Source organism: Vigna unguiculata, chromosome 10 (genome assembly GCF_037176805.1).
Source record: "Vigna unguiculata cultivar grain cowpea cultivar isolate G323 ecotype 2 chromosome 10, ASM3717680v1, whole genome shotgun sequence".
In the NCBI taxonomy this organism is placed as follows: domain Eukaryota; kingdom Viridiplantae; phylum Streptophyta; class Magnoliopsida; order Fabales; family Fabaceae; genus Vigna; species Vigna unguiculata.
The window spans coordinates 7,444,484-7,462,677 of record NC_140801.1 but is presented as its reverse complement, the minus strand read 5'-3'; the positions used below and the strand labels follow the sequence as shown (position 1 = coordinate 7,462,677).

Here is an 18,194-nt window from a genome sequence, read left to right as displayed (position 1 = left end):
AAACTTTTAATTAAATAATTAATATTTTTAATTGAATAAATTAAAATATTTATTATATTTATATGTTAAATTATTATATTATAACTAGTATAAAAAAATTTAATTATTTAAATATTTGTTATTTTAATTTTTAAATTATAGGTATAATTAGTTGTATAGTACTCAGTTTGGGGTTAGAGTGTCAAATAGGTACCCGGCTTAAAAAAGTGTCAATTGCATCCCAACTTTTGAAAAAGTACTTCAATTAGGTCCCTTTCAGACAGAGTTGACTAACGTCGTTAGTCAACGTGCCACGTGTCAGTTTGTGGTTTTTTTATTTTTATTTTTTTAATTTTTTTAATTTTTTTAATTTTTTTTTAATTTTTTTGAAAATAAAAATAAAAATGCCACGTGTCAAGTTCCTGTGTGTGACACGTGGCATTGTCAGCGCCACATGTCAGTATCACTATCAGATGTCATTGTGTTGATTTCGATTTAGTCTCCATGTATGTTTTTTTATTTCAATTTAGTACCTAAGTATGTGTATCTAAGTCAATTTTGTCACAATTTTTTTCTAATAATTAAAATCCATTTTTTTATAAAATTAAAAGTAATTAAGTATAAAAGTTTAACAAAAATTAAGTATTTTATATTTATATTAAAATTTAGTGGTAAAAGTCATTTTATTAAGTCATTTTTAATAATAAAAAAATTAGTATAACATTCAAACCAATAGAAATTTTGGTTTAAAATTAGTAAGAGACAATATTGTTCTATTTAAAAAAATTAACAAAACATGAGTACTTAATAAAAAAGTAATTAATAAAGTAATATGTTAAAAAGTCGTTTTTAATAAAAAATATTAGTATAACATTTATATAAATAATAAATTTGGTTTGAAATTGAGGGAAACAATATAAATATAAGTACTTAATTTTGTAAAAATATTTATACTTAATTATTTTTAATCTTATAAAAAATGGATTACAAAAATATTTTGATTATTAAAAAAAATTGGGACAAAATTGAATCTGATACACATACTTAGGTACTAAATTGAAACAAAAGACATATATGGGGACTAAATCGAAATCAACACAATGACATATGACAGTGACACTGACACGTGGCATTAAAATGTCACGTGGCACTGACAATGCCACGTGTCACACACATGGACTTGACACGTGACATTTTTATTTTTTATTTAAAAAAATTTTAAAAAATTTAAAAAAAATCAAAAAAATCAAAGACTGACACGTGGCACGTTGACTAACGGTGTTAGTCAACTCTGTTTGAAAGGGACCTAATTGAAACACTTTTTCAAAAATTGGGATGCAATTGACACTTTTTTTAAACCGGGTACCTATTTGACACTCTAACCCCAAACTGGGTACTATACAACTAATTATATCTAAATTAAAAAAGAAGTTAGTGGACCGGAACAGACTCGTACGCCTTTTACCTGTCAATTTAGTCGGATTAGGTGAAATGTGCCAAAACAGAATAATGAGTTAAAAAAAATTAATAAAAGAGTAAATTGGTTTTATGAATCGGAAGTTTTATTATTTTCCTTTCAGCTTCATGCATTCTATTTTTCTTACACAGAAACTGATTTTGTTGTATGTAAATAAAACTAATAATGCAACCCAAAATTTACTTTTCAACAATTCTTTTTTTTAAATTGATCGTGTTATAATGTTGATTATTATAATTGAAACAAATTATGTGTTCAACTCCAAAGGCATTAATTAAATGAACTAGTTAATGTGTCACTAACTCCAAAAGTATTCAACCGGTTTATATGTTAATGTAAAGCAATTAACATATAGTTAATTGTTTGAAGAATATTGATTAGGGTTACATGTTTTTAAAACATATTTTTATTGGTTGAGTTATAGTTTTTAATATTAATTAATCAAAAATCATATAATATTGCGACTGAAACTTTAAATATGAGATAAGATTCATAAAATTTTCTACAATTCCAATGAAAAAAATTGAAAAATGTACTCAATTTTTTTTTCTTATTAGTGTAAGGAATTCTATGTTCAAGATAAAATCTACTTCCATAATTTATATTAAATGAACTAACACATTACAAGATAATGTCTCGTTAAGAATCAACTTTATTGATCAAAAGTTGTTTGTTACTATAATGACCAATCTAGATACCAATTTACAAAATAAAAAATTACTAGTTACTCAAATATTTACTATTATGAATAAAAAATTATAATTGGTCGCTAACTAATTAATTAGAGACTAATTTAGAAATAAATTCCTCGGGTAGTAAAAAATTTGGTAACTAATGTTTAGTGACCAATTTCCTTTAGTAGTTTAAATCTTTTATAAACTAATTTAGAGACCAATTATAATTTTTTATTCATAATAGTGATTATTAATAACCAATATTTTTTTTTTGTGATTTGGTATCTAAATTATTCACTACAGTGACTAACAACTTTTTGCCACTAAAATTGGTTGTTAATAAATCATTTTCTTGTAGTAAGAGATATTATTTTAAAATCTTTACAATAGAAGTAATACTTAGCATTGTTTAAAATTTAAATTTAATAAAATCTTTTTAATATAATATAAAATTGATGACAATAAATTTTTAATAAAATTTGGAATTTTAAAAACAAAGGTTACTATTATTTTTATCTTAAAAACACATTTTTATCACTGACTAAATAAATTATGTGAAATATTTAGATTAAAAAATAAATTATACTTTTATTCTGGATACTTTGAAGAAACAAATGATAAAATATTGCGAAAATTATTCCTAAAACGGGTAGACATTGATTGTGACTTTGTTGAGAAGTTACTTTACTTAGTGAAAAAAAATAACATGTTGGGTGTTCATTTATTCTAAGTTGAAAGCAAAGCCAAAAAGAACTAACAAATATGATTGCTTTAATGAATAGATGGCAATGTCTAAAGCATCCTATGCATGCGTTATTGCCATTTAATGAGGTACGTATTAGTCAAAACTTGCATTCTAAGCATTGAATTTTGAATAATTTGTAGATTAATGGACACAAATTAAGGAAGAAAAAAAAAAGCTATATTTGGACGTGCTTATCCACAACGATCTTTACTAGAAAAATATATAAAATAATAAAATTAATTTTGACATTACTTGACTTTTTTAATGTGTCGACTACATATTTTTTGACATTGTTAAAAGTGTTACTTGCTTAATATTTTGTGGTTCTATTAACGTTTTATTCTTAAAAGATGGTGAGTGAAGTGAGAAAATTGTTTATAAATTGCTTTTAATTTTATTTTTAAATAATGGTAGACCTAAAGATGTATCAAAATATATGACTACATAAATATTAACTTTATTAAAATTCAATGTCGAAAATGAGATGGAAATTTATTGTTGTATTTGCTAGAGAAAAAAGGAAGAAAGAAAGATGTGAGAAATACTTAAAATGAAAATAAAATTTTTTGGATTGAAAAAAAAATGAAGAAATGAGAAAGAAAATAAGATGAATATATGAGAAAAATAATTTTAATTTGTTAAAAATTGTTTTATAGTTTGTTTATATTGAAATTCAAATACATTTATATTTTGTAAGAGATGATAAAAAATTTGCATTATAACTTTTATTAGAAGATATATGTAATTTATTTATAAATAAGAAAAATTTAAACCTATTGAAAGTGGTAAAATAATTAAAGTTGAATTGCGCATTTAAATTTTTTATAATATTTACAAATCACTATTCCATAAAAGTAAGTAAACAAAATTTTAACTTGAGAGACACACTATTAAAGAGGTTTTTCATAAGATCAACCTCTCATAAAGATAGTCAAAATCAATTTTAAGTTGATTTGATATCATTACAAAATATTTTTGTAAATCTAGTTTAGAAGGACTTCATTTATTGGGTTAGTTGTAGTTCAATAAAATACAATTTAAATTTAAAGATAGTTGAGAAGAGAAAAATTTGTTTATAAATTTTTATTTTGAGTTGTTCATAAATTTAGTCTACGTCAAGTTTTTAGACTATAGTTACAAATTATAAAGTGAGTATTATTTAGAACATAACTATCCTTGATAAATACTAAATATTATTTGGAATAGAATTATTGGTAATCTTATATTAATTAGAGATATCGTCAAAATTATAACATATAAATGGTACGCAAATCTCATCTTTCAATTCGATTTTGTGAGATTAAATTAGACATAAATTACTTTCTAAGATGATATCATAAGAATTTATACTCGTTGAAACTATTGTGTCACTCTATTATATTCATACTAAACCACTCATGTGAGATATCACAAATCTCATCTTACATGTAATTAGAATAAAGAACAAGACTCTACAAAATGATAATTTTCAAAGAACTAATATTTTAAGTACTTAATCAAAATATATTAAAATCTCATTAGGTGTTTTTAAAAATTGTCACTAGAGCTTGATTTAGATTCTCCCAAACAACATATTTTTACTTTCATTCCTTTTACCTTTTTTTTTCTTACTTTCTCTTCTTTTTTGTTTTATTTCAGGACAAAGCCTCTTGTCCAAATGAATAATAAAATATGAACACACTATAATTTACTAGAGTAGATTCACAATATAACACTCACTTTATTCCATGTTCCCAACCAACATGTACCATCACAAGTACATAAATCACAAACCCTTTCAATTCAAATGGTGAAGCTTTTTCTGTTATTCATCATTTCCCAAAGAGGAATCAAATCACCAAACATGCTTGGAATGATTACTTAGTGCAATAAGGAAACAAAGATTAAAATACCTTAACCATTTGCCATTTTTCAAAGACTAAACAACCTTTAATGATTACACCCTCTAAGCACTCATTCATATTTCATCTTTTCCTTTCTCCTACCAAACACACATTCATTCCAAATTTTCCCTCCTTTTCCCTTCCTTCAAGCTTTGTCCTGCATTGTGTTTTCATCATTGTTCTTTACATCAGGAAATGATTATGAATATGAATCAGTTCATTGATCAACTTGGACACTATTTATGCACTGATGGATTTTCTTATTATCTATTGTTAAGAAAAAGAGATTATAGGCATCGGTTTTCATGACTCCATGGACTTGAGGGACGCAAAAGTTGGCTTCTTTCTGTTTTGTAGTTTCTGTCTTGTCACTTTCTCCGAACAAGATGGTATGTTTACACTTCCCTATGAAATAGTGTCATCATTTTAGCTTTAAATTTTTTATTGCAGAAGACTAAGAAATTCAGCATCCCATTTCCTTGTTCATGTTTGTTTCCTCATACATACCCTTTTGAGATCATTTACAACATCAAGTGTTGAAGCTGACTTCTGTTTTTTTTTTTTTTTTTGTCATGAAATTAATCTTCATTTGGTTTCATACATGATGAAGAAGTGAAAACGATGAACATGATTTTAGCTTTTGCTTTGCATTTTCTCAGCAATCATTAAGAACTTATTACGCACTCAAGTTGTTCTACAATATGACTGGTGGTTCTATTATTTCAATATCAAGGGCATGACCAAGTTTCTTTTTTGGTATGGTCAACCTGATTATGTTGTTCAAAACGTTTCTCATAGAATTTCAATGTGCAGGTTTCTTGAGTCTTTCTTGTGGTGGAAGAACAAGTTTCAGGGATTCATCTAACATTTCGTGGGTACCAGACACCACCTATGTAACCACAGGAAAGACTGCTACCATCACATACAGTGATGGTTCCAACAACTCACTGAACATCTCAGCTCGGTTCTTCCCAAATTCTAGAAGGCGAAAATGTTACAGAATACCAGCAAACAATTCAACAGCTTTGGTTCTTGTTAGAGCAAAATTTGTGTACAAGAACTATGATGGACTTGGGAAACCTCCTAAGTTCTATGTTTCAATTGGGACATCTATTGCAGCCACCATAAATCTTGCTGAAGATGATCCATGGAGTGAAGAGTTTCTATGGACAGTCAACATGGATACACTGTCATTCTGCTTAATTGCAATGCCTGGAGGGGGTTCACCTGTAATTTCTTCTCTTGAAATCAGACCACTTCCTCAGAGAGCCTACACAAATGGCATGACAGATTTTCCTAACAAGTTGCTTAGGAAGAGTTATAGAATTGATTGTGGGCATTCAAATGATTCCATAAGGTAAGAAGACTTAACATCTCTCAGATGAGAAATGTTAGTAACACATTCTTTATGATCTCCTGAAATTGTTGAAATCATAAATTTGTGATTCCACTACTGAATTAATGACTCACTCATGAATATAAGGTTTTCAATAAATTTTAAGGGTAAATATGTTTTTAGTCCTACATTTTGGTATTTGTTCATATCCCAAACTTTGATATATTTGGTTTCCAAACTTTAAAATGAATGGACGTATTCCTCCAAACCCAAGTGCGACAATTTTTTTTGGTGTCAAACATCTTTTAGGATGGTATTCAGGTTGTTTACACCATTTTTACACATTTCACATTTCAGCTCAAAAGTCAGCTTGGAACACTATTTACAAACTTAAAAAAATATTAACCTTATTAAGTTAGAATGACTATATCAAATATTTTTAAAGTTTAAAGACCAAAATGTATCAAAGTATGAGACAAGAATTCCAATTTCACATTCAAGTTTAGGACTAACCCTAAATTTTAACCAATGATAAACAGAATTAGAAAGAGTGTGAAGAGAATGTACTGCCAACACCAATTTCTTTCATAGTGATACCTTTTGTGGTTAACCAAGGTTGTGAAGCTTTAGCTCTATAAAATACAGGTATCCCTTGGATCCATTTGATAGAATATGGGATGCTGATAGAAGTTTCACACCCTTTCATGTTGCCATTGGGTTTAAGATTCAACTTAGCTTCAGACAGTCCAGTCTTGTAGAAGAACCACCAGCAGCTGTTCTTCAAACTGGAAGAGTTTTGGCAAGAAGTAATGCTCTGACATACAACCTCCCTCTTGATGCATTAGGGGACTACTACATCATCCTCTACTTTGCAGGGATTCTTCCTGTCTTCCCCTCATTTGATGTTCTTATAAATGGAGAACTAGTAAAATCAAACTACAAAATAAATAGCTCTGAAACCAGTGCTTTATACTTAACGCGAAAGGGAATTGGAAGCTTGAATATAACTTTAAAGAGTATCAGCTTTTACCCTCAGATCAATGCATTTGAGGTTTATAAGATTGTTGATATTCCAACTGATGCCTCATCAACCACAGGTTTCTCTCCTCCTTGTCTCACCCTAAATTTTGGTTTCTTTCCGGTATAGATCTGTTTGAATAAACTTATCTACAAACACTCATGAAAAAGAAAAGCAAGAAGAAAAATGAAAAATCAGCTTATGCACAAACTACAAGTTCTTTCAGGTAGTTTTCTCTAAACTCTTATTTTTAACTTGTGCATAAGCTAATTTTAAGATTATGAAAAAAAGTCATTTCACCTGTTTTTCTTATTTTTCTCTGAGGAGTGTTTATGGAGAAGTTTTTCCAAACACAAACTAACTATAGTTTGATTCATTTACTTATTCTTTTCCTCAACTTGAATACCAGTTTCAGCACTGCAGGTTATTCAGCAGTCCACTGGATTGGATCTTGGATGGCAGGATGATCCATGTCTGCCTTCTCCATGGGAGAAAATTCACTGTGAAGGAAGCCTTGTTACATCATTGTGTGTGCACTCAATACATTGTTGTTGCTTTTTTTCTTTCTTTTCCAATATACTAGATTTTCTTTCATTGATGATCTAATAGGAATGACATTTTTCAGGGATCTTTCAGACATAAATTTGAGATCCGTTAGTCCAACATTCGGTGACTTACTAGACCTCAAAATACTGTAATTTTCTTTTAACTAATTGTACATGAACCTTGTACCTTTTGGTTAGCTTACTTTGTAGAAATATTCTATTTTCTTTCAGCTTTCCAAACATAAAATTTATTTCTCCAAATACAAATGTTTTCAAACATGTACTATATCTGTTTCTGGAATTCAATTTCTTATGTCCATCTTTGGCTGCATAATTATCAGGGATTTGCACAACACATCGCTTACCGGTGAAATACAGAATTTGGATGGCTTGCAGCATATTGAGAAACTGTAATGCTTCCTTATAGCTGAACTTAAACATTGGTTTTATACAAAGTAAACTAATAAGCTAAATTTTCAGGAACCTGAGTTTCAATCAGCTAACATCTATTGGTGCAGACCTTCAGAACTTGATTAACCTTCAAATATTGTGAGTAAAATATACCACATGTTTTTCAAATTCAGGGGGTTAAGGGCTCTATCAGTAACTTGAAGTTTGAAATTCTGCAAAACAATAGCTGAAAACTTACACTTATATTTCCCTTTTCTGCCCCTTCCGTTGTCTCTTTCCCTTTGTATGTGAAGAGACTTGCAGAACAATAGTTTAATGGGAACAGTACCTGATAGCTTGGGAGAGTTAGAGGACCTCCACTTACTGTAAGAAAGAATCAGAAAATAATGAGTATCCTTTAATTTATTGTTTTATTTATTTTTGTGTTCTATCCATGACAAATGTTTTCCTATCTGAAGGAATCTGGAAAACAACAAACTACAAGGTCCTCTGCCACAGTCTTTGAACAAAGAAACGTTGGAGATCAGGTAATACAATCAATGTTCTTGTCTTCTCAAGAAACAACATTTATGTTAATTCCTTGATAATTTGCAGGACATCTGGTAATTTATGTCTTACCTTTTCCACAACATCATGTGATGATGATGCATCATCCAGTCCTCCAATTGAAGCACCGCAAGTTACTGTAGTTCCTCAGAAGAAGCACAATGTACATAGCCATCTAGCAATCATACTAGGCATGGTTGGAGGAGCCATAATAGCCTTTCTCTTAATGTGTATTTCAGTATTGATATACAAGACCAAACAACACTATGAAGCCTCCCACACATCAAGTGTGTATATTCTCTTTCATCATGCATGATTACCTTAAACATTTTGTTTCATCATGTGTTACATTGATATCCTTGTGTCTTTTAGGAGGAGAAATGGATATGAGGAACTGGGGTGCTGCAAAAGTATTTTCCTACAAAGAAATCAAAGTAGCTACAAGAAACTTCAAGGAAATCATAGGAAAGGGTAGTTTTGGATCTGTTTATCTTGGTAAACTCCCAGATGGAAAATCTGTAGCTGTCAAAGTTCGTTTTGACAAATCTCAACTGGGTGCTGATTCTTTCATCAATGAGGTTCACTAACTGAATTTCTCTTATAAACAGCATTGCATTCTTCATGGTATTTGTGCATAGTGAAATTATGGCAAAGGGTCAGCCACCAGCCACCTAGGAGTTAGGTTCTATCTCCTTGGACGAGAACAGAGTTTTTCATGTATGGACTGAAGTGGAAAACTGTTATTCTATGATAGAATCTAAGATCTGGAAACTTTATAGAGATGTGTCTCATGTTTATCTAGATTAGAAAACAAGTATTCTATGATAAAATGCCTTGTCTAATTTTTTTTTCTCAAGCCTAATTCTTTTTCCAACATCTACTGTTGTGCTTAGGTTAATCTTTTATCAAAAATCCGGCATCAAAATCTTGTGTCTTTGGAAGGATTTTGTCATGAAAGAAAGCATCAGATATTGGTTTATGAGTACTTACCTGGTGGATCCCTGGCTGATCACCTCTATGGTATTAAAGACTTCAACACAAGTTTATTTCTCTCTATTACATAGATATCTTTATATATGATTATGTCTCTTTGGAGAAACTCCTATGAACATTATAAATGAATCTTTTTATCCTTTTTTCTTCTCTAGGTTGTCAAAAGACTTCCTTAAGCTGGGTGAGAAGGTTGAAAATTGCTGTTGATGCAGCAAAAGGTACAATGAGTTCCAAAATAATAATAGAGTGATTATTTAGATCATATTAGAAACAAAAATTTTACCCTATCTTCTAATATATATTCATATTGCTCTATACAATATGCACAGCTCATCTTAATTCCTGACCGTAGGAAAACACTGTTCTAGTACTTAATTTTGAAAAATGTCACTGATGTTTTTTTTCAACTAAATCAAGGACTAAAATGAAAAACATCTTCCTTAGTCAAGAACTAAAGTGAAATTTAACTAAACGAAGGATTAAACTTATCAATATATTATATATATCAGAGATTTCAGGGATCAGAGTATACTTTTCATTTTCCTATCTAAGAAAGTCTTGTAATCACTCAAACAAGAATAAACCTAATTAAAATACATTCTTCATTTTTGTAAACATGACAACATAGACTTTTCAAATTTCATAAGAACAAGAAAGAACTGACAAATAGTGATGAGTCTTTTATGGAAAGATTCACTGAGACTCAACTCTAAATGAGACATGGGCTTAAGCCAAGATTGATAACACCTTGAACTCAAAATCTAAAGACAATAAATTTATGGACCTTGTTTTATATATGTTGTTCAAATTTCTTATTTTGTCTCGATATGAGACTTAGACTTACAAATAAATACTCAACATATAGATACTAACAATAATACTAGACCAGATTAGATGGAAATTGTGCAATTATGCAGTAGCGTTATTACATAGTAATTTAATACATGGTGTAAATTATTTTTGTTTATTGAAAAGGTTTGGACTATTTGCACAATGGAAGTGAACCAAGAATCATACATCGTGATGTGAAGTGCAGTAACATCCTCTTGGACATGGAAATGAATGGCAAGGTCTGTGACTTAGGTCTCTCTAAGCAAGTAACTCAGGCAGATGCAACTCATGTCACCACTGTTGTTAAGGGCACTGCTGGTTACCTTGATCCAGAGTATGTCCTTTAAATTTATGATAAAGCTTTTTTTAAAATTACTTTTTGTATTTTTGCATTGGTGTAAAGGTGTAACATAAGAAATCATCATTATTCAACAATGACCTCCTCTCATAAAGATATGTATATCAAAGAGAAAAAGAAACAACAATACAAAATAAAATATGGAGAACCAAACTAATAAAAATCATGAATCAGAAAAATATTCATTAATTTGTAATTTTTTTATCTTAGTTCTTTAGGTTTTAGATAATGTACAATTTTATTATATTTCTCAATTTTATACATTTTTTTTTCTGTTATTTCATCTAGTTGAACTCTAGTCCTTACATTCATTTCAGATAAAAATGATAGTTTAATTCATCAAAATGTAGAGTCATATTTTAGAGAAAAAAATATTAAAGCCATTGATAATTTTTTGTTTTTGCTTATTTGTTAATAAATTATATATGCAAATTAATTTCCTTGTACAGGTATTATTCCACTCAACAGTTGACTGAGAAAAGTGATGTATATAGTTTTGGAGTTGTTCTTTTGGAACTCATTTGTGGAAGAGAGCCATTGACTCACTCTGGAAACCCTGATTCATTCAACTTGGTGTTATGGGTAAACAACATATCATTCTTTTTTATTGTTAAAATGGTTATTGTTAAAATGTTAAATTCAACTCAACCCTAAAGCTTGAGCAATCACATAAAGTGGTCTAGGTTTGAAAGATGATTTGAAAACTTTTACTTTTCAATGAAGAATGTGGGAACAAGCATAACGCAACAGAGTAATGATTTCATGTAACAAACATTCACTTCACATAACAAATTATTTTATTATATGAAGACACATAATAAATGGAAAAGCTAATTTCAACGGACATGATGAACAAGATGTTGAAAATAAAAGCGTGAGTCAAAATTTCAATCACAATGGATAGAAATAACAAATTTAAAGAGTATATAAAAACAAAATCCGTAAACACATTGCTTTAAGTGGATCAACATTATTTTAAACCTATAACAAAATTGCATTCCAAACTCTTTTTAACATCAAAGAGTGATTTACATTTTTTTGGTTTATAACTACCAATTGCAGGCGAAACCATACTTGCAGGCTGGTGCATTTGAGATAGTGGATGAAGACATAAGAGGAAGTTTTGATCCCTTGAGTATGAAGAAAGCAGCTTTCATTGCTATAAAGTCAGTGGAGAGGGATGCATCACAGAGACCATCTATTGCAGAGGTGTTGACAGAGCTAAAGGAAGCCTACAATATTCAACTCAGATTCCTTGAATCTTGTGAAAATGAGAATTGATTTTGCAGCTACACATGCTGCATATCAAGTTAAATTATGTCATCACAGAGAGATAATATTTTGCTCAATATCAGTTCTTGTTGCTGATTGTATGCAAACAAGAACACAAAGCAACAGAAAAAGGGAATTGATATGATATTTAACTAGTTTTGTAATTTATCATATTTTATTTTATTTAAAGTTATAATGAACAAACAAAATATATTCAATCCAACAGCTACCAGATGATGGAGTTGGATTGGTATTTGATTCTTCCTTTTTTTCTTTTCCTAGGAATCAACTCAGAAAGAACAATAGTGTTTCCAACCTATGTTGCCTAGATATGAAGATGGATAAGACACGGATATGACTAAACTGAAGAAATGTAGGACACACGGCTGAAATTGTCAACTAACATAAAAATAAATCTAATCTATTTATCTAATATCTAAAAAAAAAAAAATAATGAGTGTATAAGATTTGTTTTTTATTTTAGTCATCATAATACAAGTTTGAATTTTTTAAAAAATTATTAAATTTATAATTATTAACATTGTGTTAAAACCATGTTAATATTATGTCAAAAACAAAAAAATCTCTTTCAAAATTGGATAGTGTGTTCTGAGAATATCGTATAATATCAGACAGGCGTGTCCGAACTTCATTCCAACATTCTAGAATGCTTAGAAAGTAATAATGGGGTTGGGAATAGACCAGAAACTGCAAATATTTGACAATGGACATGATTTTTCAATCACAACGTGACAGAAATTTTATTTACAGTACTATTGATAATAGTTTTATCTATGGATCACATTGATAGTTGTTTTAAGTATATAGATCACAAGTGTAAAATGTTTATAACAACTCATGCAGCAGAGTGGACAAAAAAATCTAAATTTTCAAATACAGTTTACAATAATCTAAATTCGTATTACTCAAATCTATTATAATGGATTTTAGGAACACTCTTCTTCTTTTATGTCTTCATTTATGTAGCTCATGAATCAAAAGAATAACTTATATAGTGAATTATACAATCCAAGATTTAAAATAAAAAATGTATTCATAATTATATATATTGAAATGTAATTTGGAATATAATTTTTACATTTTAATTTGTATATTTAGAAATATTTTCGAATTATACATTTAAAACTTAAAATAAAAAGGGTAAAATTGCAATTTTAAAGTTTATGAATTGCAACAGGAAATTATGAAAGTGCAGCAAGAATCGCCCCAAAACTTAGTATGAAGTATATATATTTTGACACGCTACCATGGGCTTAAGTTTGTTATGGAGGTATAATATCAGTTAGAAGGATAATTCTTCCTGCACCTCTAAAGTTTCAACATGCACTTTCATAAAAATTTGTATTTTGAAATATGGAATGCAATATTTTATATTTTAAATTATACTTTCTACTAGAATGCAAAATAAAAAAATACATTCTGTATTACCTAATCTAAAATAAAAAATATATAATCCTAAATATAATTTTTAATATTCTAGATTGTACATTTCAAAATACAAAAAATTATATTTCAAGCTATCTATTTTAAAATACAAAATAAAAAAAAATACATTTTAAATTATATATTTAAAAATACAAAATTTACATTGCAAATTATTGCAAATTGTATACTGTTGAGAATCCAAAAATATATGGGAGTGCAGGAAGAACCCTGCCTAGCCACAAATACAATCATCTTAGTTGACATAATGCACCCTCTCTCGATAGGATGAATCAAGATGTGCAGACTAGCATAAACATATTTCTCCGAAGGTGTTTCCGTTTTAAGGTTTATTAATCAACTATGTCTCATGAAAAAACACTAACATAATTTTATCACGCCTCAAAAGATGAAAATTTTATTGAACAAAATTAGTAATACAAATAAGCTACAAATATGCCCTAGTCCTGCCTTGGTTAGTTTGAATTCACCAAGGATGATTAACATTTCAGCAGCACAGCTGAAATATATTTCAAAGCCAAAAATCAGGAATCGCCAATGGTTCAAAATTACATAACCTCAGCCTCATTTAGAGGTGGTTGTAGATGCAGGTTGCAAATTGATATGAGACTTGTCTGATTGATGCACATTATCAGAACTTCCTGCATCAGCTTTCTCAAGCAAAACTTCTCGTTGCAATTCTTTCAACGTCTCCTCCAAAGCTTTCTCTTCTTCCATCAGCTTAGCATCATCCAGGTTGGCTTCAGGGTTGTCAACTTTATGCATACTTGCATTTTTTTCTGCTTCAACTTGTTGAAGAGAAGCTTGTTTCTCCAGTGCCTTCATCATCATCTCTGATGTTCTCTCTTCCCCTTGCAGTTGCATTTTCATTATAATCTCAGCTTCCTTGTCTAGAGGCTTGAAATAGTCTTCAATGGCTGCCTCCTGCAAGGAATGTGCATCTTGTTATGCAACAAATTTGAGTGCCACAAATGAAACAATTATACTGTGCACGTGGAAAATAAATCAAATATCATATAAGAACTTCCATATAATAGACGAATATTGTAATTAAGATACAATATCACAGAATATGAATGCTTCCATTCAAAAAGAAAATGGCAGAATATGAATCTGAAACGTCCAATTTTAATATCAACAAAAGTTGGAAAAAAAGACTGCATGTCACACTGAAGTTCTAAATCCATGTTGTGTTGGTATAACTTCTCAGGGGAAAAAGAAGAGATAAAACTTTTTGTTTAGAAGACATTCTGACTGCATATTATAAGTGACAGAAAAGGATTAGAAACTTCAAAAAAATTCAAAAGAAAAAATATATTTATATAAATCCTAAATTTCCAAAATTTATATTTTTCCCTGAATACAACTTACAGTTTCTTCCAGCTTCTTGTTCAAATTTTGCATCTCTTCAACCATTCGACGAACCTCAGATAAAATAATCTTCTCAGGTACTTTATTTATGGCTGCTTTCCTTGCTTGGGCCTTTCCAATGGGAAAACATCAGAATGGAAATAAAGAAGAAATTCCACACCAGCCTTCATCATCACCGCAATGAAAAATGAAGGTTACAGGGTTAAAATTCATATGTCGTCCATGTGAGATTGGAGAGCCCAGGGCCTTATAAACCCCAAATTAGAATCCAATTCGTTCAATGTTGGATTTAGATTCATTCAAATTCCATACATTGCAATTGGATCCAAAATGAGGTCCCATTTCATTTTTAAAATAGATTCACATGGCTATTACAGCTCAAAAGAGCCCTAGCTTCACATGAAATGGCTCACAACATTCAATGCTGTGTGTTTTCATGTTTTCTAAATGACAACATAAACTAACACAAGCAAGAATGTAAATGTACGTAGAAGAGAAAATGGTATACCTGTTGTACACGTTGCTCAAGCTGCAGCCTATAAGATCGTATTCTTCGCTCTTCATATCCAGAAAGCACCCTGACATAAAAGAGGGCTTTCCTCCCAAAGTCTAACAACTTATTCATGTTGACAAATCATCAACAACTATCTGTTTTGGAAATTTCTGTACACAGGAATCCAACTCAGAAATGCAAGGGAAAATACATATTCAAAGTTCATTATGCTGATAACTCTACAAAGAATTAATTATCAAGTTTCATGCAACTGCCAAATAGAATCAAAACTCGGCTAAATTATCACTAAACAAGACACAATGAATGTCATGATTACAGTAGGAAGCCCTATTATCCCTGAAGGTATATTTGGTAGTGAGATTTAGAAGGGAAAAAGTAATATTATTATTTTCTTCTATAGCATTCAACCTCGTTAAAACTCGTAAAAGGGAAGCTCCACACTTCAAACAAAATTAACAAAGCCATTCACTATTAATAGAGCCATTGACAAAGAACAGACCACAAGAAATCAACATTTAACAAACCAACCAATAAAGATAGCCAAAGGGAATCTCAAAGCTCACTTAGGCATTTGACCAAACACATAGCTTGCAACCCACAGATCCCTTCATAGGAAATCAAACAAACATTTAAAAATTGCTCCAAACCCATCAATCCATCATTTCACAGAACCCCATGGTCACAATACTCAGAAAATTCAAAACTATGCGATAAAAACACAAACTCCAACCTACGTTAGTATGGCAAGCAAGCTATAGGAAGCCTAACGCATAACGAATTTCGCATGCCCATAAAAACACAGAAGAAAACAATTTTGAAGACGAAAAAAACAATGGGTCTCAAGTTCGAAGCTGATGAGTCAATTAGATAGATCGTTGAGAGATGAAATGAGATTTAGTTACCTGAGTGAGTGTGCTTGGAAGCCAATATCAGCGTTTCTTCATCATCGAACAACCTATCGCTTTTAACTCAAAACGAAAATATTCTGTCAAAGTTTCGATTAGGTATTGCTAGTTGCATAAATATGCAGTGTAATTTTGAAGGTCTTCATAAAATGAGAAACTTTTAAAAAAATATTATGCAGCCTAATAAAAGTAATTATTTTAAAATAAATAAATTACATCAAGTACATATTTAATAACATATATGATTAAATTTTTTATTTAAATACTTAAATGAGATTATTAGTTTTTACTGAATATTTTATCTTGAAATGAAATAAAGATTTCGCTTATTTGTAAGAATGTGAATCAACTCGAATATTACTTTATTATATCAATACCAGAGTAAATTATGCTAATTACGGACGTACATACTAATATTTTTTCAAAAAGAGTATAAAAAATTTAGTTTAAATTAAAAAGAAAATATTTTTTAAATCCTAAAAATGTTGACGTAATGCTTTTAAAACGTTAAAGAATAAGTACTGTTCTGAAAAAAATCTAAGACGTCTACTTAGAGCATTCAAAATCCAGTGATTTTCATCGTAATTAGAGGTACATTTTTATAAGTTTTAGTTAGGTATTTTGTTTTTTATTTCCTCAGCCTACTAAATATATTTTTCCCTAAAAATTTATATTATCTTCAATCAAATTCAATTATTTAAAGTTATGATTTTTTTTCCTAGTACTATGGATAGTTGATGAATGAAATTATCAAGAATGTAACCCGCATGACCAATTAAATTTGTAGATTATAATCTTTTGAAAACATTTATCGATTGAAAGATAAATTTGAGGTAGTGAAACAAAAATTAGAAAGAGAATGGAGAGTGAGATTGCTTTAATTAACATCCTCTTTGTTCCATCTGTTCATGCGGATGGAATGGAGAATGCATTTGGCATTTGCTTCATGCTATCTAAGAGAGACAATTTGCGGAATCGAAAGAAGAATGGATCCACACAGAGGTGAAAAGATGAAATGAGTAAAACACCTCAACATGCTTTTACTGAATTGCCCAGTGAAAACCCATGAATGAGAGGTGGAGGAAACAAGTGTGTTGTTTGTGTTATATAAGTTCGAGATGGAGGAGTGTATTTTAGATAAGAACAAAACTGATTTTGTAATGTGAGATCTGATTCTCATGGGAATTGATTAAAGGACATGAGAATTGATCCTCTTATATGACAATTGATTATGGTTTCTTTGAAAAATAAGGCCTGACAATGCACGGCGTTTGCGACGTTTGCGGTGATGGGGCAGACGAGGAGCCTCTCCTAGATTCTCCACTTTACAGATAAAACTCCTCCACTCTCTTGTAGAACTAGATGTCTGCTTCAATAAGATCAAATCCTTGTTGAACTCCATCGAGTGCCTTAAGAAGTTGTAGAAACTAGACAGATAAAACTCCTCCACTCTCTTGTAGAACTAGATGTCTGCTTCAATAAGATCAAATCCTTGTTGAACTCCATCGAGTGCCTTAAGAAGTTGTAGAAACTAGACGCGGAAGTGAACCCTTTGGGTTTGTCGGCGCCGAAAGTGATGGATTAGGTGTTGCATGCGATGAAGGAGTACTTTGCTAGAAGATGAACAAAGTAGTGGGTGGAGGTTGGTGAAGTATAGCACCTTCAATTATGGGGTGGCAAAATGAGTCAACCCGATCTGTTTTAGCCTGATCTATCATTGGCCCATCGAAAACAGATCAGGCCAGTCCAACTGGAGAAAACAACTTGAAAATGATAAGTCGTTTAGTCATTAAGCGGCCTGACGAGCTGGTGGACTAACCTACCACTTTTTGAATTTCTTTTATGTAATGGTGAAATAGCATAAATCATTAG

The 18,194-nt window shown here is 30.2% G+C and overlaps 2 protein-coding genes across 3 annotated transcripts; one reads left to right on the top strand and one right to left on the bottom strand.

The window, feature by feature from the left end:
• The first annotated feature begins 4,868 nt into the window (after positions 1–4,868).
• Positions 4,869–12,328, top strand: LOC114165915 (Leucine-rich repeat protein kinase family protein). Its single transcript, XM_028050541.2, has 16 exons — positions 4,869–5,147; positions 5,572–6,115; positions 6,740–7,191; positions 7,522–7,639; positions 7,738–7,806; positions 7,999–8,067; positions 8,138–8,206; positions 8,362–8,433; positions 8,527–8,595; positions 8,663–8,901; positions 8,987–9,192; positions 9,508–9,634; positions 9,763–9,825; positions 10,583–10,772; positions 11,246–11,378; positions 11,859–12,328. The coding sequence occupies exons 1-16, from the start codon at positions 5,072–5,074 to the stop codon at positions 12,075–12,077; spliced, it is 2,715 nt and encodes a 904-aa protein (XP_027906342.1). The 5' UTR covers positions 4,869–5,071; the 3' UTR covers positions 12,078–12,328.
• Positions 12,329–13,901: 1,573 nt separating this feature from the next.
• LOC114166026 (transcription factor IIIB) lies at positions 13,902–16,501 on the bottom strand. 2 transcript variants are annotated; one of them, XM_028050678.2, is made up of 4 exons: positions 16,320–16,501; positions 15,412–15,566; positions 14,904–15,014; positions 13,902–14,456 (listed from the first exon to the last, which is right to left on the bottom strand). In XM_028050678.2, the coding sequence occupies exons 2-4, from the start codon at positions 15,526–15,528 to the stop codon at positions 14,097–14,099; spliced, it is 588 nt and encodes a 195-aa protein (XP_027906479.1). In that variant the 5' UTR covers positions 15,529–15,566; positions 16,320–16,501; the 3' UTR covers positions 13,902–14,096. The 2 variants fall into 2 exon arrangements, with proteins under 2 accessions (XP_027906479.1, XP_085523956.1); XM_085667830.1 differs by lacking the exon at positions 16,320–16,501 and adding an exon at positions 16,152–16,279.
• Between the last annotated feature and the right edge of the window lie 1,693 nt (positions 16,502–18,194).